This window comes from Daldinia caldariorum (assembly GCF_022478825.1).
Source record: "Daldinia caldariorum strain CBS 122874 unplaced genomic scaffold F4812scaffold_7, whole genome shotgun sequence".
Classification (NCBI taxonomy): Eukaryota; Fungi; Ascomycota; class Sordariomycetes; order Xylariales; family Hypoxylaceae; genus Daldinia; species Daldinia caldariorum.
In genome coordinates this window covers 1,481,458-1,503,111 of record NW_025953043.1, presented here as the reverse complement: position 1 = coordinate 1,503,111, position 21,654 = coordinate 1,481,458, and the positions used below count along the sequence as shown (strand labels likewise).

General features: G+C 47.3%; 8 protein-coding genes across 8 annotated transcripts; 5 read left to right on the top strand and 3 right to left on the bottom strand.

Moving 5' to 3' along the window:
• The first annotated feature begins 2,644 nt into the window (after nt 1-2,644).
• On the top strand, nt 2,645-4,525 carry F4812DRAFT_471132 (FAD/NAD(P)-binding domain-containing protein). Its single transcript, XM_047939054.1, has one exon. The coding sequence runs from the start codon at nt 2,865-2,867 to the stop codon at nt 4,194-4,196; it is 1,332 nt and encodes a 443-aa protein (XP_047790914.1). The 5' UTR covers nt 2,645-2,864; the 3' UTR covers nt 4,197-4,525.
• Nucleotides 4,526-5,148: 623 nt separating this feature from the next.
• On the bottom strand, nt 5,149-7,126 carry F4812DRAFT_374615 (tRNA methyltransferase complex GCD14 subunit). The gene is made up of 2 exons (XM_047931975.1): nt 7,018-7,126; nt 5,149-6,829 (listed from the first exon to the last, which is right to left on the bottom strand). The coding sequence occupies exon 2, from the start codon at nt 6,814-6,816 to the stop codon at nt 5,275-5,277; it is 1,542 nt and encodes a 513-aa protein (XP_047790913.1). The 5' UTR covers nt 6,817-6,829; nt 7,018-7,126; the 3' UTR covers nt 5,149-5,274.
• A 49-nt stretch (nt 7,127-7,175) lies between these two features.
• On the top strand, nt 7,176-10,371 carry F4812DRAFT_427438 (tRNA synthetases class I (C) catalytic domain-containing protein). The gene is made up of 3 exons (XM_047934098.1): nt 7,176-7,847; nt 7,923-9,065; nt 9,122-10,371. Exons 1-3 carry the CDS (start codon nt 7,518-7,520, stop codon nt 10,172-10,174), a joined length of 2,526 nt encoding a protein of 841 aa, XP_047790912.1. The 5' UTR covers nt 7,176-7,517; the 3' UTR covers nt 10,175-10,371.
• Nucleotides 10,372-11,556: 1,185 nt separating this feature from the next.
• F4812DRAFT_374559 (uncharacterized protein) lies at nt 11,557-12,429 on the top strand. The gene is made up of 4 exons (XM_047931974.1): nt 11,557-11,714; nt 11,774-11,905; nt 12,031-12,214; nt 12,317-12,429. The coding sequence occupies exons 1-4, from the start codon at nt 11,702-11,704 to the stop codon at nt 12,351-12,353; spliced, it is 366 nt and encodes a 121-aa protein (XP_047790911.1). The 5' UTR covers nt 11,557-11,701; the 3' UTR covers nt 12,354-12,429.
• A 997-nt stretch (nt 12,430-13,426) lies between these two features.
• Nucleotides 13,427-14,017, bottom strand: F4812DRAFT_459025 (uncharacterized protein; the record flags this gene model as incomplete). The annotated part of the gene is made up of 3 exons (XM_047937466.1): nt 13,427-13,600; nt 13,745-13,803; nt 13,909-14,017. 3 exons carry the CDS (start codon nt 14,015-14,017, stop codon nt 13,427-13,429), a joined length of 342 nt encoding a protein of 113 aa, XP_047790910.1.
• A 573-nt stretch (nt 14,018-14,590) lies between these two features.
• On the top strand, nt 14,591-16,419 carry F4812DRAFT_459024 (tryptophanyl-tRNA synthetase; the record flags this gene model as incomplete). The annotated part of the gene is made up of 7 exons (XM_047937465.1): nt 14,591-14,899; nt 14,969-15,054; nt 15,140-15,189; nt 15,250-15,469; nt 15,531-15,960; nt 16,012-16,065; nt 16,117-16,419. 7 exons carry the CDS (start codon nt 14,591-14,593, stop codon nt 16,417-16,419), a joined length of 1,452 nt encoding a protein of 483 aa, XP_047790909.1.
• Nucleotides 16,336-18,144, bottom strand: F4812DRAFT_374490 (nitrilase). The gene has a single exon (XM_047931973.1). It carries the CDS (start codon nt 17,752-17,754, stop codon nt 16,609-16,611), a length of 1,146 nt encoding a protein of 381 aa, XP_047790908.1. The 5' UTR covers nt 17,755-18,144; the 3' UTR covers nt 16,336-16,608.
• Nucleotides 18,145-18,620: 476 nt separating this feature from the next.
• On the top strand, nt 18,621-20,723 carry F4812DRAFT_459022 (alpha/beta-hydrolase; the record flags this gene model as incomplete). Its single annotated transcript, XM_047937464.1, has 3 exons — nt 18,621-18,627; nt 19,311-19,463; nt 19,819-20,723. The coding sequence occupies 3 exons, from the start codon at nt 18,621-18,623 to the stop codon at nt 20,721-20,723; spliced, it is 1,065 nt and encodes a 354-aa protein (XP_047790907.1).
• Between the last annotated feature and the right edge of the window lie 931 nt (nt 20,724-21,654).

Genomic DNA, 21,654 nt, shown 5'->3' with positions numbered 1-21,654 from the left:
TCAAAACACCTGTAGACGTTGAGAAACATCAACATCTAGTATTTAAAATATTTTGACAAATTTAATTGTATTATATCGGTTAAAAATTTCAAACCATATATATACGGTTTACTGGTTCCCGCGGATCCCCGTAAGGTACCTGTCAGTGGACTCCGGTCTTTGCCGACCCAACCCATTATGTACCTCTGCCTAGCTCTAATACTTAGGTAGGTACGTTACTATCGATTTCTAATTTACGGCACGGGTTACTGCGTGAGATAGCAGCCCAATTCAATGGTAACCTAGTACCTAAACCTACCTAGTGTATTGATAATACTTTCTAGAATATCCTCTTTCTTTCACATCACTTATATATCAGAGCGGAGTTACAGTTGCGTGTATTATTTTCTTATTTGTCTATTAGTCCAATATCACTAATCTATTTTTCTCACGTATGTAATGTATTAGGCACTTTTTCTGGTTGGCTCGTTAAGAATTGCACAATATGTCATCACTTGACCGTCCGGCTGATTGGCAGTGGTTTGAATCTGCTGCTGCCCGCTACCCCGGATCGTCTCCTCCACAAAATGGGCCTATAGGGCCTCTCCTACCGAATTATGCGAATACGGTGTCATCATTCGACATGATCGAGTCCAGTTTTCTTCCTCGGCTGCAATCCCAGCCAAAAAAAGGTGCAGCAGTACCGACTGAGAGGCTTGGTGGAGTTGACATAGGTATAGACCCGACGGGACTCTGCGGGCGCACTCTGCCGACTAAGAAACCCGTTCTTCCGTGCCGAATATTGCTTACCTGTCTTACCTGTTATCTGCAATACTAATCCTGTTACGGCGTAGTCACGTAATCCTGGGGGACCGTTCTTGTTCATCTCACGATCGATGCTTTGGATTTAACCTAGCAGCCTAGCTAACTATGTAAATATCGCGAGGTTCTACCAATTGGCGTAACTATAGGAAATTAGTTAAGTCTCTTTTCGCGTTTGGTGAAACAACATAATCGCAAACAAGTAACGATCAAGTCAATTATTTATACAGATGAGACATTTTGATCTGTTAATGTAATGAGGCTGTTGCACGGTTACGAGTTTATTCGGGGTTCTGGAAACACAGTATTTTTTTCTGCGAGATAATTGACACGGGCAATTTAGGGTAGCACAACATTGGCTTAAAGGATTGGGGGATCGGGGGATCGAGCGGGCAGTAATCTAATCAATCAGCCATACTATGTACCTAATGTAGGTACCTAATTTGAACTGAACAGCACAGACGGCCCCAGCGCGGAACACAGAAAATTCTTATCAATCTGATCAACGTGTTTTACCGATATCGGAAACTTTTACGACATACATGTAATCCAAAACAGGGTTACAGGGTTACATGGGTGATGTAGAGAGCCAGCTTATCTAATAGTGAAACTTTCCAAAACAAACAGGCAGATAAAAAAAGAAAAAAAAAAAAAAGAAATTAGAAACGAGCTTGTTTTTATCAATTACCTCATATCCAATTCCCCGGAAATGACACCAAGTACCGAGAGAATTAAAATCCTCCGTACCTAGGAATCCCCGGCATATGGCCTGCTGGCCTGACCAGCTTGCCAGCTTGACAGGCCTTTGGTTTGCATTGAGGCTCACTAGACTCACACTACGACATATTTGGTTTTGATACGATCAATCAATTGCGTCTTTTGGGGTAAGTAGGGTGAGACGACGTGAGCTTTGTGAGCTTCGTCAGCTTCGTGAGCTTCGAACGTTCCATCTATCGTACCATACCCCTGAAAATTCATCCACTTTTTTTTCTTCTTCCTTTACTGAGAGTCGAAGAAGCCCAAGACTACTTAATATCGGAACCGTTAGATATTTCTGTTTTTCATTTGCGTTTCTCGCTTAAACATAATTTCCCTTCCCCCCGGGGTCCCAACAATTCCGGATGCATTGGCTGCCAGTCACGCCACGATCCACGACTGTAATTCATGCATAAAGACCGTAGGGCCTGACGAGAAGCCCACTTCCCAGCCCCTGCCACCAATCGTAGGCGAACCTTTGATCTGATAAGATTTCTGCGGATCAATGATCAATCCCAAGCGCACTTACATAGGACATGAACTATTTCCTTGGGACAACGCTTCATCGCCCGACCCGACCATGTGGCGTTACCCCATAGGTATCTTATATAAAGACTGTAGCAGTCAAACTGGAGAATTCATTCTCTCCCAGAGATTCCCAGTCTACGGGTTCTATTTGTATGACACACTAAAACTATGAGGGAGTTTGTATTCGCATTTCCCCAATAGCGCCTTTTTTTTTGTAGGTTCGCAGACAACTTTCCACGTGCCTCGAAGTTGTACCAGTAGAACAAAGCATGCTGGCATGTTTTCTTGTGCAACAAGGTACCTGGTTATACATAGCCGGGTCCATCCGAAGATCCTCATGTACGAAGTGGCCTACGTTTGAAGGGAAAAGGGGACGCCTATATCCGCACCCCCGAATTACCAAAATCTTTTCCAGATACGGATAACTCACCAATGGCCTTAGGAATCCATCTACTTTAGTAAGTTGAAGCAGTGACGGCAATGAGGACTTGGCCCGGTATGAAGTGAGGTAGTCTTCTTTGATTTTCAGCTTCTACCACAGGTAGGTGTAAAGGTCCTATACACGAGGTTTGTCCCTTGGGAAAACACATGAGTATGCCTTTGTTGTGCTTATATTTAGTAAGCTATCTCTTTATTCCGAGATCAGTGTAAAGACCTTGTGACGTTGTGGCTTGCGCGTTCAAGTCACCCTACAGAGTTTAAATGGTTAGACACTAGTAGTCCTTAAATTTTGCGCGCCATGGCTGGATTTCACGATTTCAATCGCACTTCTAATAAAAATGGCAAAAGATCAGATTCAAGTTGCGATTGTGGGAGGAGGTATCGCCGGGCTTGCTCTCGCAGCGGGCTTGGTTAAGAAACAGCATATTGATGTTCACGTCTACGAGTCGGTCCCAGCTTACAAAGATGTCGGTGCTGGGTTGGCCCTCCATCTCAATGCCATCAAGGCCATGACGCTCCTAGGCCCTGAAATAAGGCAAGCGTACTTTGATAAGGCTCTGACCATGGGCGACGAGGACCAGGAGATGGTCACCGAGGTAATTCTAGGTCAGGGGCCACATAAAGGCGAGCTAGTAGCAGAACTTGGCAGGGCGAAGGGACGCAAGACAGTCAGCCGAGCTGATCTCTTAGACGGATTTCTGGCGCTGATTCCCAAGGACAAGATCAGTTTTGGCAAGAAACTCGTCGAGATCAACGAGCAAGTCTCCGGGGAACCCAAAGTCCATCTGACCTTCCAGGATGGGTCCAAGGTTGAGGCGGACTGCCTTTTAGGAGCGGATGGAATACACAGCTTAACTCGCAGCTACCTTCTCGGCGCAGACCACCCGGCCGCGCCGCCCAAAAACCACGACGGTTGGCAGATCTACCGCACCATGGTGCCGACCGTCGAGGCGCGGAAGCAGATCAACCCCAAGTGGACGACGAGCGTGCCCATCCTCCTCGGCCCCAGAGGTCACATCAACTGCATCCCGCTGAACAAGAACACGCGCCTGAGCGCCGGCGTCGCCGTCCGCGGCGCCGTACTTTCTGCTGGGGGCGGACGCGCCCCGCCGCTCGACCCGGCCTGGTACGCCGACTACACCGAGGACGCGCAGCGGATCGTGCGCATGGTGGCCGCGGACACCAGCGCGTCGTGGACGGCCGCGGACCACGACCACGCGCCGTACTACGCGCGGGGGCGCGTCGCCATGTTCGGCGACGCCGCGCACGCCTCGATGCCGTTCGCCGGCAACGGGGCCGCCCAGGCCCTCGAGGACGCGGCCGTGCTCGACTGCCTGCTCGCGCGCGTCCGGCGCACCGACGAGCTGCTGCAGGTTGAGCACGCACTGCTGGCGTTCGACCGGGTCCGAAGGCCGCGGAGCCAGGCGGTCGTGGATCTGGCGCGCAAGTTCGGGCGGGTGTACGCATACGCCGAGGACGGGATGCACGAGGACCCGGAGAGGATGAAGAGGTTCTTCGGGGAGATGGCGGCGTTTACGAATGAGTTCGATGTCAAGGGGCAGAACGAGGCGGCTTTGAAGGTTTTCGAGGAGTTGGAGTTGGGGATGGAGATGGATGATGGCGTGGAGGTGAATGGGAATGGGAAGGTTGGTGGAGTCGTTGAGAGTTAGGAGATAAGACTTGCTCCTTGTAGTTATGATCGTTTGGTTTGTTACTATGGGACGTCATCGTTGGATAGGATTTCTTTAAGTATATGTTCGGTTCCTGGTAAGATATTCTTTCCTTTTCATATCAGTCTACTATTATACACGAGATCTTGTAACTACGTTACCTTTCCTTCTTTTGCATTGCTCTCATGATATAGATGTATTATTAGCGCGATCATCTCAAGTTCGAATGCAAATATTGTATTATGTTGAAAGCTTTTTTTGGAAGTCTGGACATTATATCGCCCTCGAGGCAAACAGGGATATTATCTTAGGAACTTGAATTCGCTCTCGATTTCATAACCTAGATTTCTCCTATTTCTCCGGGAGAAGTTGCTCATGACGCTGGCTAGCTCCTTGAGAAGCTATAGAAGTTTGAAGCCGGCAAGCCCAAGGACGCGCAAGGCGTGTAATTCTAGGAATTAAATACCAAGAAGCGGGTCAGCGTATGTCATGTGCTCAAAGAGCCTCATTACCCAAGAATCACAGGTATTTCTAAGCTTAATATTGGTTGCCAGCACTGTATAAGGTACCTAGGTAGTTAGCCAATACGCTAAACTTACCTAAACTAATTACGATAATATCTTTGTGAAGTGTTAATGCAGCAGGTATCGTCCAGGATCTAGTAAACATTTTCAAGTCCCTTAGATAAGCCTCTCGAAATATTACTTCCTAACCTAGCAAATATTTCGTGCCAAACGAGCCCATGCCGTCGATCAGGCTGCCGAGTGGAACGGTATCGCCCTTCTTTTCCCAAAAACTTTAAAAGCATCAATTGCCAAACTAACATAATCTGTTAGTTATAATTCTATTTCAATCACACTTACTGTCACGCTATTGTTTATAAACTTTGTTGCAATAGGTACACCCTGGGTATCGTACACGCGCCCTTTGGAGTATATCGCCGTAACATAGGAGGTAGTCAGTAGAGTGTAAAGTTTATGAGGACTTTAAGACAGGAAGGAATCCGTATCCGATTAATTAGGTGGCCATAAAGGTCGGGGTATCATATGCTTTGTCTATCTTGAGTAGGCGTTTCCATCTATGGAGTCTTGCTCTTCTTTGAAAAGGGGCGCTCAGCTTCGGACCTGCTATCAGTATCCTTCTTCCGCTTCTTTCCCTGGAGTAGTTCTCGCTTCTGCTGTTTCCGTGCCTCCTTATCTAATTTTCCGATGACTTTGCTTTCCTTGCCGCATGGCCAACTTTCGAAAGCCGCTGCTTCCTGTGCCTCTGTCCATTCCTGCGGTAGCAGCGCGAAAACGAGATACGAAGTATGTGTCTTGATCTCCGGTTCTGTGCGATGAATTATCCTTCCAGACATCCAGGGTTTAGCCGTCTGAGCGCTTTCAGCCCCATTGTTCAGTAGAGATGTCTTGCTGTCGTTTTTATGACTACTCTCAGCCGCTATCTCGTCATCTTCGCCCATCTCGACATCAATGTCGCAAGATTGATCGCGAGAAGTTTTGTATCGACCTTCGACCTCCTGTAACTTGGCGACAGCCTCTTCAACATTTGCTGCTGTCTGGCTCGAACCTCGTTCCCCCGCAGGCAGGTGTAAACCAATCCTCTCTCTCATAACATTTATCCTTCTATGCGCGACTTCAACCATTTCGATTTCCATCCAACCCAGGCGGCGCATGACATCAATGGTCCTAGTAACCTGTTCGATACAAGGGGAGAAAGTGCAAAGGTAGGCAGTTCGATCAGGACGAAGCGGTGATTTCCATTCAGATCCAGTGTCTTCAAGATTATCCAGTCCGCAACTTGAAAGTTGGGATTGTGTTGGTCTGCTTCTTGCTAGATGGGGAAGAGCTTTCCACGGTGCTGGAAGGTCTAGAAAGACACATTCGGCCCCTGGACTTTCATTGTCAACGAGAAAACCGTCGTTATAGACATCTCTGTGGGTAATCTGAACGATCCCATCTAAGCGATGATCCTCGATTTCTTTTTGCATTTTTAGAAATCGGTCGTGGTTAAACTCAAAACTGAAAACTTTGCCCTTGGTGTCGTGTGCATCCTTGGGGTAGCCGTTATAAACAGCCCTGGCGGAAGCGTGGGTAAAACTGCCACTCCCTGCTCCGGCTTCTATTATTTTCATACCGGGTCGCGCGCGGATCCGGTGAAGAATGTAGCTGTAGTCAGGTGTGTATACTACTTGAGTTCGATGCGGTAAACTGATGGTCCATAACTCAGGAGTAGGAGGTAGTATGTGAATGAAACCACTTGGTGCTGTCTTGAGATCTTCAGGGCTTGTAGTAGCTAGGGTAGAGTCCTCTTTAATGTTGTCTAACTTGTCGCCTTCTGCGCCATGTTCTCCGCGTTCGAGTTTCAGCCTTCTACCTCTAGAACCGGTGTCTACAACCGAGGCACGTATTTGCGAACCCCAAGGCTTATTGAGTAAAGTTGAATGTGGAAACGATCCAAAGCGCGTATTTAAAACCGGGCCTTCGACGTATCCGTCAGTTGCGCCGGAAACCTCTTTTAAGTAAATGGGCTGAATGCTATCTCTTGAAAGATGAGCTACAGCCAATGAATTTGGTGTAGTCCGAGGACCAGGGTCGAGGAATGGAGAGACGGCCGACATATTAATGTATTTCCTTTTGGGTTATTAGTATGAAATAGTTTCGGTTCTATATTTTCATCTTGAAGAACGAATCGAATATGTCTTGAGTTTGAAGCTTAGGAGAGGCTAAGAAAAAAAAAATAAAAAGAAAATAAACAACCCTAGGTAAGGCTGAGTAGTACAAGGTTCAAGGTACGGGGGATGGAGGGGTTAGGTAGGTACCTCTACTAATTGATCTAATCGATAACAAATGTTAACGTTATCTTATTTTAGACCTGCGTAATACCTAGGAGGGCAGGAGGGGTCCTTCTGTGATAGAGGAGTAGCGGAACCTAGGATCCCGATACAACCTGTGAAACTACGTGTACTTGTGTTTCCATAATGTGATGAAGATGAATTGGTAATTTTTCATGTTGACCTGAGAATCATTTTACGTTTTTAGATAAGAATTTGTGTTAGGTAACATGTACCTAATGCAATTTAGCCGATTTCCGAAAGGAAGGTGTTAAGCAGTGTTTTTATAGAGTGAAGGCACGAACGAGGCTTTAGCTGAAGCATTGCGGCATGTACCTATTTTTCTGATTTTTCTGCTGTGCCCAGCCCAAATTGCGACATTGTCCACTGTGACTCAAAAATAGTAACCAACTCCAAGTCATATACAAGAAGCCCCTTCCCTCCCTCCTCCCCGTTTCTCACTTCTATTCTCATGACTATTACTCTTGATGAACATCCTCTTCTTTAGGGTATCTAGGCGACATCTATTTGATATTCGTGCGACTAGATACTTACCACAAAGAGGTTTCGCGACACACCCCACCATGGCCTCCAATATACGCATTCATAACTCCCTAAAGCCGGGAGCGCCAGTCCCTTTCGTTCCAATTGAGAAAGGAAAAATCTCTTGGTATGCCTGCGGTCCGACTGTTTACGACCAGAGCCATCTAGGTCACGCACGTAATTATGTCTCGACCGATATTATACGGCGTATTCTACTCCACTACTTTGGATTCGACGTCAAGTTTGTTATGAACTTCACGGACGTAGACGATAAGGTAAGGTCAACTACCTTACTACCTTTGGTTAGGTAGTTTCTAAGTACAGACTGTCATGGCTAAACTCTATACAAGATTATAATAAAAGCCCGAAGACAGCGATTGCTTGACCTCGAAAAACAAAAGAACTACACAGACGCCGAAACTATAGAATTAGCAAAAGCTGCATTCCGAGAGTATGCAAAAAAAAACCTTCCAAAACTTCTCGAAGGCGAGGGCGAGCTTGACCTCAATAATTACATTCCGCGAAGAGACGCTGCCTACGGAAATGTGTTAGCGGGGGGTACTCTGACAGGGGAAAGCAAGCCAGGAGACGCTGAGGCAAAGCTGAAGATGCACATAAGTAATATGACCACCGCGGTCATCGCTATCAGTGGTAACCAGGTATTCGGGGGTGCCGACGAGATCTTACTGCCGTATCTGGATTCTCTGTACAAGGAGACTATTGATACGAGTGATCAATCAATCTTCACCGATCTAACAAGATTTATGGAGGGGGAATTCACCGATGATATGGATGCTCTCAACGTTCTCCGACCCGACGTAGTGACACGAGTTACCGAATACGTACCCCAAATCGCAAAATTCGTCGAGAAGATTGTCGAAAAGGGCTTCGCCTATGAAGCTGAGGGTTCTGTCTACTTCGATATTGCAGCGTTCGAGAAGGCGGGCAATACGTATGCACGACTGCGACCGGACAGCCGTAATGACAAGGCGCTACAAGAGGAAGGAGAGGGTTCCTTATCCAAGAGCCTTGGTGGGAAAAGAGGTACAGGAGATTTTGCGTTGTGGAAGAAGTCCAAACCGGGCGAGCCGTATTGGCCAAGCAAATGGGGCAATGGACGACCAGGATGGCATATTGAATGCTCAGTAATGGCATCTGACGTTCTAGGGTCGCGTATGGACCTTCATAGCGGTGGGATCGATCTGGCGTTCCCGCATCACGACAATGAATTGGCCCAAAGCGAGGCATTCTTCTGCGAGCACGGCCATGAGCATACCTGGGTTAATTACTTCTTGCATATGGGCCACTTGTCCATATCCGGTTCGAAAATGTCCAAATCCCTCAAGAATTTCCAAACAATCAAAGATGCACTAGCATCTACATATACGGCGCGGTCAATGCGCATAGTATTCTTACTCGGCCGATGGAATGACGGCGTGGAAATATCTCCGGACATGAGAACTCAGGCTGATAGCTGGGAAAGCCTGGTTAACGTAAGTTGTTTACTACTTTACTTCTTTTTATTTTAATTTTCTGCTAATATCGCTAGAACTTCTTCACGAACACAAAATCACTTCTAGCCGAGGCAGCAGACACATCGACTATTGTGGATGGTGGTGTGAAGGCGCTCTCAATTGGCGATGATAAACCCCAAGAAGGCTTGCGAGCCGATTTAGAACAAGCCAAGAAAGATGTTGAAGAAGCCTTTACCAACTCTTTCGACACTCCACAAGTCCTACGAGCGATAGCCGAAGTTATCAGAAAAGCCAACGTTCATATCAACGCTGAAAAGTCCAATGTGGACCTTCCGGCAGTTGAGGCAATTGCAAGATGGGTTACCAAGATAGTTGGTATTCTTGGTCTCGATGCAAACGCGACCCCTCCCTATGAAGGTCTCGGCTGGGTTTCTGCGGCCGCCGCAGCCAACCAAGATCCGACTATCACCGTGAAACCATATAAAGATGTATATGATATCTTCTACTCTGATGTGCAGGCTCTTAGCCTTCCTGATTCTGAAACCATCACTAAACTTTTCTCTCAATTGCCCGATCCCGAATTCGAATCATTAGCCAGCGCTGGGATCAGAGACCCGGAGCAATTAGCATTGCCGTATTTACGAGCTGTGGCAAGGATACGTGATGAGCTCCGACGTTTGGCACCAACAGCATCGCCCGAAGTGAAGAAGTCAATCCTGAGCCTGTGCGATCGGGTGCGAGATTTTGATCTGACCAACATAGGAGTTTATCTAGATGATCGGCCAGACCAGCCATCGCTAATCAAATTCGTTCCCGCAGTTGAATTGATTGCAGCAAGAGAAGAGAAAGCTGCTAAGGAAGCAGAGAAAGCGCGCGCGAAGGAAGAAGCAAGACTAGCTAGAGAAAAAGCTGAGGCAGAGAAGTGGGAAAAGGCAAAGGTGGCACCAGAGGATATGTTTAGGAGTGATGACCGGTATAGCGAATGGGACGCTGAAGGGTTACCTACGAAGATGAAAGACGGCAGCGAAGTCACTAAAAGTCAACTGAAAAAGTTGAAGAAGGATTGGGATAGGCAAAAGAAGGCGCATAGCGAATACAAGGCTAAATTTGGGGAGGGTAAAGCATAAAGTGATGAGCGATCTATTTAGACAAAAGGAGTCAAAAGATACCGGTTTCGAGTTGAATTGGTGTTTCGTAAGATATTCTTCTTTTCTTACAATGGGAAAGGCCTAACGGATTATGTACCTACCTACCTACTTAGGTTATGTATCCCAAACTTGCTCACTGGTAATGGCTACCAGCTTTTACAGCTTGATGATGTTACTATGTAGAAATATTAGAACGACCCAATGAGTGAGCTAGATTTCCCCAAGTTCCAAACCCCTGGTTGCTCGACCCAGCAGCTATGAACAAGCATTTGCCAAGCCGGGTATCGGCTTGGCATCCTAGCTCTGCACCCTGTCACTTTCAACCACACATGTGCTTCCAAGTTACATCGTACGTCCTAACCTAGCTACAAACAGGTAGACCATCTTTCGATCCAGCACTAGCCCTCTCAAACCAATCTACTATGTATCACTATGGTACAGCATGATCGCTGTACGTAAGCTCAGCAGGTAATAGCTTCACGACGAAACCAACATGATGTCAATCATGGCTGAATTACGAATTCTCTCTCAAGGACATAGAGTGAGGATATCCAATGATTCCAACCTTCGCAAGTTAGATACTAACTTGGTATACACGGCCAACCCTGAGGGTTGCTTAGGATCACGACCTTGTTGGATAGCAATTGTTACATTGGATACGATGTTTGACTTGTTTCAGGCTTCATCCTTGCGTCCAATGTGTTCAGGGGAAGTGAGCATGTCATATCAGGTAGGTAACGTCCGAGGTCTTTTCTGGTAACTCTACAATACCTAGTTCGATAGTCGAAGAGGGGTTATTGAAAAATACCCGCCGCTCTTGGAAACGTACAGCTTTTGGTACAGCTACTTTAGGTACCTACCTAAAATATACAAACGCTTTACTCAGCAATATGCGTCCGCCTTGAAATCCAGGCCTATTCCTTGTCATACAGCATTTGAGAGCTTTTATAGGTACTACGAGGTAGGCTAAAGAGCCTTACGAGAAGTTACTATCCTTGGAAGTTCGCATATATAAAACCTGACATACATATTATACGCTCGCGAGAGAATACTATGTGCAAATCATATCTCAGGGGTGGCAAGAGGCAGCCTGCTCCGCCTTTCCATCATGCCGGCATACCCCCGTACGTGTGGTATTCTTTACAAACACAAGCGCGAAGTGTTGTTCCTATTGATTCGGCCAATTCTGCCCATTACGTGTTCCCTAGTCCCTAATGCGTGTGCCGGTCGAACCGACCAAGTTTCAGCACCCGCCCCAAGGTCCACTTGAAGATGTCATGGCCAGCTGAACTAGGAACGAGGTTAGTCTCTGAGGGAGCCAACTCCATCGGGCAAGTGGTCTATATATACCTAGGTAAGCTTTGTGTCGTCCGTACTTCCTCGAGATTTGCTTTCTTAGTTAGATAATTCTACAATTACAACTACGAAATAGACAAATAAGCAAGACGAAAGAACACCATACCAATTTCTTGAAAATAAATATCTCATCCTTACCAACTAGCAATCATGTTCGGATTTGGTATGTTTAGCGCTAAGGCTTTTATCCTTAAAGTGCTAGAGAGCTAATGGCACAATCAGACGACGCTAAGAACGCCCGTGACGAGGTCTACGACGGCCAGCCTCACGAGTCGAAGCTGTCCCACGAGTTCATCGGCGGCGCCGCTTCCTTCGAGGCCATGAAGCTCTTCGAGGACCGTCAACGCAGAGAAGGTATGCAACTACATCATTACTCAGCCAGACCTCCTCAAAGCCATTCAAAGCTAGTACAGCACTTGTAATAAAGACAGGACAGAGACATCGGTGACATAGTAAGCTGACATATGTCCCGCTAATAGGCAAGACTGTTGATCACGCCTTCGCCAAGGAGCTCCTCGCCGGCATTGCGGGCGCAGAGGTCGACAAGCTCGTCGAGACCAAGGGGCTGGACTTCCTAGACCGCGAGAAGGCCAAGCACCACGCTAGGAAGCAGGCCGAGGAGCTGTACGACAGCCATTACGGCGACCAGGACCAATATGACCCGTAAGTAGACGCCCATACATACAAGTCAATTCATCATCGTCATCGTAACCAATCATGATTGAAGGGGGGAGAGCCAATGCTAATGTTTAAATCATCGTACAGGAACAACACCAGACGCCACCCTACTATGGACTACTAGATCTGGGAACGATCAGATATCGGTTCGTGTGAAGGCACTGGGAAATGAATAGCTACCTCCTGCCTCCTACATACATACCACCTTAGCTATATAGGTACCTAAGGTAGATAGCAGTTATGAATGAATGGAAATGAAATCAAGTCAAATGAAATTATATGGCCAAGATTTGCCATAGAGCTGGATACCAAAAAGTGAACGTGTCTATTTGCGTAAGGCTGGCTGCTTTAGCGCTATTATACGCTTGTTTCCTAGTGTCTCGCTTGTAGAAGTCGTAGTGCCTGACCGGAAGCAACAACTGGTTCCTGCTGTACCACCGAGGTATTGCTAAGGATGGTTTTTCCTTACTGGTCGTCATGTTTCGAGTGGTGAAGGGTGAGAAATATAGACGAGCTGTACAAGTACCCGAGACACTTTATGAAGAAGAACCCAGCTTTTGTACATCCTATGTTCTCAAGTGCGAACTTGCTACAGGACATGACGATTTTAAAATTTAATTGGCCCGGCAGTTTGCATTTGAGGATATAGCTAGCATGTCCTGTACAGTATCTGCCAGCCGGTTTCTAGCCATTCATTCAAGCTTTAGGGGCTCGAAGTTGTACTTTTTTGAATATCTGGACTGTATCCTGAAAAAATCCGTACTTTAACAATCATGTAGTGCCACCTATCAGCTCATTATATCTGAAAATTTTATTTACGCCAAATATTGGCGGTAATTATCCCGGTCTCCCGACCATACCATATCCACCACCTCAAACTATCATAATGGTATGTCTCAAGACGGCGACACCGGCTATGTAGTGTTTGTTCAGCAGGGTGTTGAAGGGAGAAAAAAAACGAGCAAGCGTCAGGTTTGCCTACTTGAGAATTGGAAGAGAACAAGCCCCTAAAACATAGGTAGCCTATAGCCCTGGAGTCCCTCAGTTATTTCCCCCCCTTTTTTGCCAGCAGTATAAAAATAAATAACGCCCGCCATCCATCAGTATCCAGGAAGCTCTTCTCTTGATAACCGATTGGCTGGCACATTTGGTTGGCGTCTTAGACTTTTATTTTTCTTCCCCCTTCTATTTTTTCCGTTAAAGAAAATGGCGCCGGTCAATATCGAAACAGACAACCAGCTTGCTTGCTACTCTGCACCCGCTCATCGGCCTCCGCGTCCACTCGCTCTCGCTCTGCTGACCGTCGCTCGTCCTCTGGCTAGACCGACACCACGACCTCTCGCGTTGCGACTTCGGAACATGGGAGCATTCCTAAAGCAGATATATGTGTTAGTATGCCCACCATACGCAACTTCCGAAGACGCAGCATTGGCATTATACGTACTTCAACATGTCGGGCACGATAAAGAATCGCACGTGGCTGCCACGAATGTACACCTGATCCAAGTGGCTTACCCGGCCGTCGCGTGCCGTGACGGTGATATCCTTGAGCTGCACGTTCATGTTGTCCTCGGCTAAACGCGTAATAAAGAGAAGATTAGCTTATGGAAGTCTTCGTAGGGGAGATATTTATGGATTTGTATGTATGTATATGTATGACGCGAAAAAAAATCTGTTACCTTCGAGGAGCTTGCCGCGATACGTCTGGCCTGAGGTGATCTCCAGGGTGACGATGTGACCTTGCGCCTCGTTGAGGAGCTTGATGGGAATACCGATTGTCGACGTCATCGTGTCTGAATTAAATCGAGAATAATTATACGAGGTCTTCCGCGCGATGTAGGATTAAAATGACGGCGCGAAACGGATTCGTTGGGGGATTTGTAGTTCGCGACGCTTTGAAGGTATTGTATTAGGTACTCTACTTTTTGGGTGCTTAAACAATCGGCAACATTGAACTGAACTGAAGCAACATGGAATCGAGTTGCTGAGGCTGAAGGCTGAAGCTTGAAGGTGGGTGACTGGATGTTCCGTTCCGTCTTGTGGCTGGGGTCCACACTGCTTACATGTAACCTGATTCCATTCTAATTTTCTCTTGGCAATTGAGTTCTGGAAACTGCTCAAAACCCTGCATTCAATACATCGGCTGTAGGTACTTAGGTACTTGCCCCTCCAAAAAAGCTACGGAGACTCCCCCTCCATTTTGACTCACTCCTTAATTGCGACGCTGCAATCCTCCAGCTTGTTCTCTGACCAGAGAAGCTAAGGTTGTCAATACTCCCGTCATATAATTTCAATAAAAGGGTTCCAAGCCGGCTTGGGGTTCCCATTGACGTTCTCATTGACGTTGGTGATCGACTAAACATGGCTTCAGAGCTCGAGGCCCCGGCCAAAGAGGTCCCGCCCGCTGCGGATCCCGCCGCGCCAGCTGCTCTCCAACCCTCGAAGCAGACGGTAGACCCGTGGAACGTCGCCGGTGAGGTCGGCGAGGATGGGAAGGTTAAGGCGATTGACTACAAGAAGCTGGTGGAAGAGTTCGGCACCAAGCTGATCGACAAGGAGATACTGGAGAGATTCGAAAGGGTCACCGGTCACAAGCCCCATCGCTTCTTGCGGCGCCAGATCGTCTTTAGCGAGCGCGACCTCGGTTTGATATTGGATCGGTACGAGAAGGTATAACTTGAGAAAAACAAAAAACGGACAATTGAATATGGGCTATATCTAAGTGATACTTTTACATAGGGTGAACCTTTCTTCTTATACACTGGCCGTGGTCCCAGTAGTGATAGTATGCACATCGGACATACGCAGATATTCGACTTTTGCAAGTTAGTATAAATCTATCTGACTTTACAGTTATATACTGTGTACCTAAAGTAAGATGAGAAGATGAGGCTAACGCGGTTGTTCTAGGTGGTTGCAAGATGTGTTTGATGTTCCCCTAGTCATCATGCTTACGGATGGTTCGTATTATTATATCATCTTGATGGCCTCTCCAATTACTGATAAAAACGCTTGAATAGACGAGAAGTTCCTTTTCTCCGAAAAGAGAACAGTCGAGGAAGTCATTGGCTACTCGCGATCTAACTGTCAGGATATCATCGCCATAGGCTTTGACCCTGATAAGACCTTCATATTCTCCGACTACGAATTCATGGGAGGCGCTTTCTACAGAAACGTCACACGCTTTGCCAAACTGGTCACTTACAACCAAGCAAAGGCCACTTTCGGTTTCGACGAAAGGTAAGCTTATACGTGTCCTTTTTTTATGCGTATGTGACAATTTCAACTAATACCAGCGCAGCTCAAATATTGGAAAGATTCACTTCACCAGTATACAAGGTGCTACCGCCTTCGCGACTACCTTCCCGCACATATTTGGTGACGATGAGAAGAAGGTTGCGAGCATCCCCTGTCTAATTCCTTGCGCCATTGATCAAGACCCCTATTTCCGTTTAACTAGAGATTGTGCTGCCAGGCTAAAGTACGCCAAACCTTCTTTAATCCATTCCCGCTTCCTTGACGCGCTACAAGGCCCGGGATCGAAGATGTCTGCTAGCATTGATTCTTCTGCTATCTTTATGAAAGATACCCCCAAACAGATCAAGGATAAAGTCAACAAATATGCTTTCTCAGGTGGTCAGGTTAGTGCGGAAGAGCAGAGGGCGAAGGGCGGAAATCCCGATATAGACGTTGCCTACCAGTACCTCCAGTTTTTCATGGAAGATGACGAAGTAAGTTGTTGGTGTCACTCTCATTTTCTTCTAATGCTAATGCGTGTATAGGAATTAGCGAAAATTGGACAAGATTATAGGGAAGGAAAGCTCTTAACCGGAGAAGTATGTGTACCCGCTCCTACAGAAGTATTAGGTTACTGACATTCATCCTAGCTCAAAGCAATATGTATTAAGTATCTCCAGGAATATGTCGCCGCGTTCCAGGAACGGAGAGCCAAGGCTACAGAGGAAACGGTCAAACTATTCATGTCCGTGAGGCCGTTGAAGTGGGGAGGTAATCCTAGAGTGCAGCGGACTGTTCCAGTTGTAGAGGCAGCATCGGCGCAGGCCGAAGGCCAAGCTGGAGAGGGTAAACTTACGAAGAACCAGCTGAAGAAAATAGAAAAGGAGAAACAGATAGCTGCGAAGAAGGCGGCAAAGGCCGCTGAGAAGGAGGCTGCCAAGGCTGCCTCATGACTTCATAGTCAGCGTGAATCAACATTCAAAAAGTATATCGCAGGTATCCCCCTTTTTTGTGACTTTGTATAAACACACCATATATTATTTCGAGGATCTGAGGTAGGTTGAATATCTAACCTATAATATTAGATGAAGTACGCATTTTACAACTTAGCTGACTGGTTTCACGAAGCCCCTGATTACCCCTTATTTAAACGTAACCGGCTCTCTCCGCGTCCTATCGACTTTCAGTTCAAACACATCTAGCCTTTGATAACCACCCGCCAGATCGTGATACTGCTTCCCTTCTATACAATCGTCCAAATCAACGTCGGCATACAGGATCCCCTCATCCTTTTGGAGGAATTCCGTCACGCATTTCTCCGAATCGCTGCTGGCAAAGGTAAACCCGGGAAGCAACGTCCCCGTCGTGTCGAGAAACATGGTTGCGCCCCTAGGCAAGCTTAATAGCCACTGCGCCACCGCGTCCGGGTCGCTGGAGCCGAACGAGGCCAGCGCCGCGGCGTCTTCGCTCAGGGCCCCCGCGCAGAGCACCCCGAAGCATTTCGCTTCGAAGCAGTGCGCCGCGGCCCGCGTCCGGTTCGCCCCGACGTTGTCGTAGCCCGCGCCGCGCGACGCCCTCGTGTCCCGCTTGCTGCTGCTGGCGATATTCAGGATATCAAGGTCCGGCGGATCGCCGTACGGCGGCCGCGTGGGCCAGACGGCGGGCCACGTGCTGACGTGGATCTGCTCGCCCTGGGCGGTCATGGTGTACAGCGCGAGGGGGTTAGTGTTCTCGCCGCAGATGAGCGCGCCGACCTTCCCGAAGGGCGTCTCGGCGACCGCCAGGCCGTGCCCGTCGCCCGGCGCCCACGTCAGCTTCTCGTAGAAGGTGGGCACGAGCTTGCGGTGGTGGACGAGGATGCGGCCGTCGGCGCCGACCAGCACGTTGGCGTTGAACAGCGTGGCGCTGCTGTACCGCACCTTCTCCGAGAACCCGAGGCTGACGACCACGCCGTGCTGCTTGGCCGCGGCCTGGACGGCGGCCACCTCCTCGCCGTCCACGAACACCGACTCCGTCGCCATCTTCCGGAAGAATCTATGGTTCTCGGTCGGCGCGCGCAGCGCGCTCCAGATGGGGAACCCCGGGATGTACGACTCCGGGAACACCACGATGTTGGCGTCGTGGCTCGCGGCTTCCTGGATCAGCGACACCGCCTTCTTAGTCGTCTCCTTCGCGTCGAGGAAGACGGGGGACGCGTGGCACGCGGCGATCCGCGTTAGGCTGGTGTTGTTGCCCATGGATACGGCGGCCGAGGAGCATTTAGTTTCCGAAGGGGAATATTCGAACATGGAAGGTAGGTACTAGGTCCTAGGTATTAAAAAAAAAAAAAGGAAAAAAAAGGAAAAAAGAAAACAGAAAGAAATTCCTTCAGTGTGGTGTTTTTTCTCCTCCTCCTGGCGACGAGCATGAGGAGCTGTAGTATTCCATCGCTTCGGGCTCTGATGTCGGGTTCCGGGATTTGCTCGTTGGGCGAAAATATACGTACGGCGGCGTGTAGGTGCATATGAGGGGAATCGCATGATACGGTTCTTGGGGAATGAAGTACCGAGGGTTCATATTATAGGTAATTAGCTACAGGTAGGTATGTTTTATTATTCGCTTGCTATTACCGGCCATATATTAAGTATTCATACACCATTATAGTCGTTATCAAGAATGCGCTTTTTTACTTATAGCCGGTCCCTGAGGAAAAGAAGTCGTAATCATGTCGTAGAGCACATAACAAAGGTAGCATTTCACTTGATGGGCTATCTACCTACCAGGTAGGATGTAGGTATCATCTATATGCCATCTCGCATATCCTAGATACCTCCCTAAAGTTACAAAAGATGAATAGCAAATAGCGATATAATATATTAAGTTGATTGGCTGCTACTAGTTCTGGAAGTGTACTCTTCTCGAAGCGACGAGCATTGTACTTGAACTGTAAACAGTCGCCACTCTTTGACTTTTAAAGAATCTTATGTTCTACATATATGTGCATACCTTAGGTACCTCCTATCAATACAGCATCATAAATGTTTATTATTCTTCTTATTCCCTATTGGATATAGATTTGAGCCTTCCCTCTCTCCTTTCCCGCTAAAAGTAATATTTACTGAGGTAGATACTTAAGTCATCGTGTGCTTTGTCTTTTACTCGGATATATTTAATGATGGTTGGTGAGTGTCATGGCCTCGATTCGCATTGGTATAAACGTATTGCCTTATCCCTTGTCACAGTCTTGGCAATATACAGGTTGATATTGATGGCGCTTCTTGGCTTCTTATTTATTTAGAAGTTAGACAGGATCGAATCGACTTTGCGATGGGTAAGGTGTTTCAATTTCCTTCTTCTAGGTGCAAGTTTCTTCCTTTTGACTTGGCGGACGGAAGGTTGAAACGGTGAAGCACGATTTGGAATAGTTTGCTGTTAAATAGGTATACACCATTTACGGCGCAGCACGCCCCTTGCCCTGTAGGTGGACAAGACGCCTATGTAGAATTATGCGCAACCAATGGTTTCTAATTTCCATCATGCTTCTTCTATCATATTAGCACAAGTTCTTCTCTCTTTTTTTATAATTTTCTCAGATAAAGTATAAACGTGTTGGTTATGTCGAAAGCTATTCGCTCCCCAGCACAGATTGGGACTGATAATATATTAAAATTCATTACGTTAGGTAATTGACTGTCCGGCGAGGCAAGGGATGCATGAAAATGTAAATAAAGCCCAGGAACCAGGTTCTATAATAGAGCCATTCGATTCTAGAAGCTATTGATGCTACCAACGATACGTCAATAAGAGGAACAGATATACACGAACCTAGTTGCTAGGGGGAAGGTTGCGGCTAACGTTGCAATAGCGTCGTCCATCGATCTGGAATCTCTCTCGGAAGACAACCAATCGCATACGTCGGGCTCTGAAACACACACGATCGTGACTCTATCCGTTTCAGGCCATGGTGGCGGCGGAACATACCGAGCCTGGCCGCGCATCGTACAATATCAAATCCTCGGTAAGGTGGCGCAGCTGCTATAAGTAAAGTGGTGGCCCCTAGCAAAGGATTGCGGCATGGCAGAAACTCCTTACGCATTTGGTTAAGGCGAGAGAGAACGTTGAAATTTCCTAGCCTGCCTGTTTGCTACTTTGTTTTGGTAATTTCAAGCAGGATATGAGGATGGAAAGGAGGTATCTGTCGGCCGGTTTTACCGAGCGGCGTACTTATAAAACGTACCTACCGTACTTATGTTCTTGATAACTAATACTGAAGTTATACTCGACTACTACCCAATCTGCGGGTAATAATTCGCCATAATCCATTAAAAAAATATCCATCATGCCTTCGTTAAGATTAACTGGCTTACTACTAGCCCAATCTCTCTTGTCTCTGCGCGTAAATGCCCTTCCGACCACGACCCCCGTTTATGATCAAGTCGACGTCTGGGAACGCGGCCTCGACTTTGATACCGAGACGCCGGCTATCTTAAGATTCAGCGAGTTATACGGGGCGCCCGACAACGACTTCGCCTGCAAGAGCGACCGGAATCCCGTCGTCATGCTCCACGGCCTCTCTGCGAACCGCCAGGTCGACTTGAACATGCTTCAGTGGGAGCTCAACAGGCGCGGCTACTGCACGTACTCGCAGACCTACGGCGCCTGGGGCTTGGTCCCGTGGATCGGTGGTCTCAGGCCGATGGCCGAGTCGGCGAAGGATATCGCTGCCTTTGTCAAGGAGGTGAAGGAGAAGACCGGCGCCGACAAGGTCGATATCGTCGGGCATTCCGAGGGCGGCGTTCAAGCCATCTACGTGCCAATGACGCAGGCTGGCATCTCGGATATCGTGGAGCACGTAGTCGCATTGGGGCCGGCTATCCACGGCGCGAAGTACTTCGGCTTCACCGACCTGTGGTACATTGGCGGAAACTTCACCCGCACCATCGCTGGAAAGGTCGTGGACGCGCTGGGGTGCCCGGCCTGCGAGGACATGGCAACGGACGGCAGAATATACAACGACTTCAAGAGCGCTAAGCAGATCGTACAGCCGGGGAACAAAGTCACAATTATCATGTCCAACTCGGATACGCTGGTGTCGCCGGACGTCAGCAGGGTCGACGAGGAAGGGGCAAAGAACGTCATCGTCCAGGATACTTGCCCCGACGACAAGGTTGGACATGCGGGACTCATGTGGGATAAGAGCGTCTGGCGCTTAATTGTGAATGCGTTGGAAGAAAACAACGACGCTGTGTTCGAATGTGAAAAGGGGCTCCTCATCTAGGTAAAATAAGTTTACCTACCTGGTCCCTTAGGTTAGGTTAGGTACCTATCTTCTTTGTATATATTACGGGCGGTTAAAAGATCGAGTAAAAACTTCATAGCATAATGGTATCGGCGTCTTGAGGTTCCTTCAATGGAGGTTTGAAAAAGCGTGGACGAGGTTTTACTCCTATCGGGAATGTCTCTTAGGTCTATGCATCCCTCATACCCTGTCTTAGGTTTTCCTAACATAATATTATTCACCTTCTTAGACGGCGTTAAGCAAGCTAAGAGAAACACACAATTAATATTGCAAGAAAGCGCGTGTGGAATCAAATGAGTGTTATCTCTTGCTAGATAGTGCTACGACTGTAGCCGAATATCTTTTTTTTCTTGTGTGTTGCGTTGAACTTCTGTATAACCAAGCTTGCCCAGCATTTGCCAGGTATGGTTTATGCCCAGGTGATGATTGTCATATACGGAGTGAGTGTCAGGGTCGTATATGTAGTGTATTGGGTTGAACTAGTAACCCCTGGTCTTCCGAGTATCCTCTTGTGAGGGAGCTGGCTTCCCTTTATATATCAAGATATAGCATTGTCACTCCGTGATATCTTCTTCAATAAAGGTCGTAGAATTAGCATTTTAATTTTATCTGATAGAAGGACGATTAAGTTCAGTTTCGTGTACGAAAACCTATCTTATATAATCAATGGTAGAGAGGTTATTGGAGTTGAAGGTTGATGTAAGTTACCTCTTTTAAAACCTCCTAGTTATACAAAACGTTTCGACGTGTATAGAACCCCTCAAAAAGACATTTCCCAAGGTCTCGCTATAGCAGCGTTTAAACCAATAATATATCCTAAAATATATATAATATTTGTGGTTTTAAAATTAATAACTGCTATATTCGTATTGGTCAAAGCTATCGTTGCCCAGAACCCGAAACCCGAGGT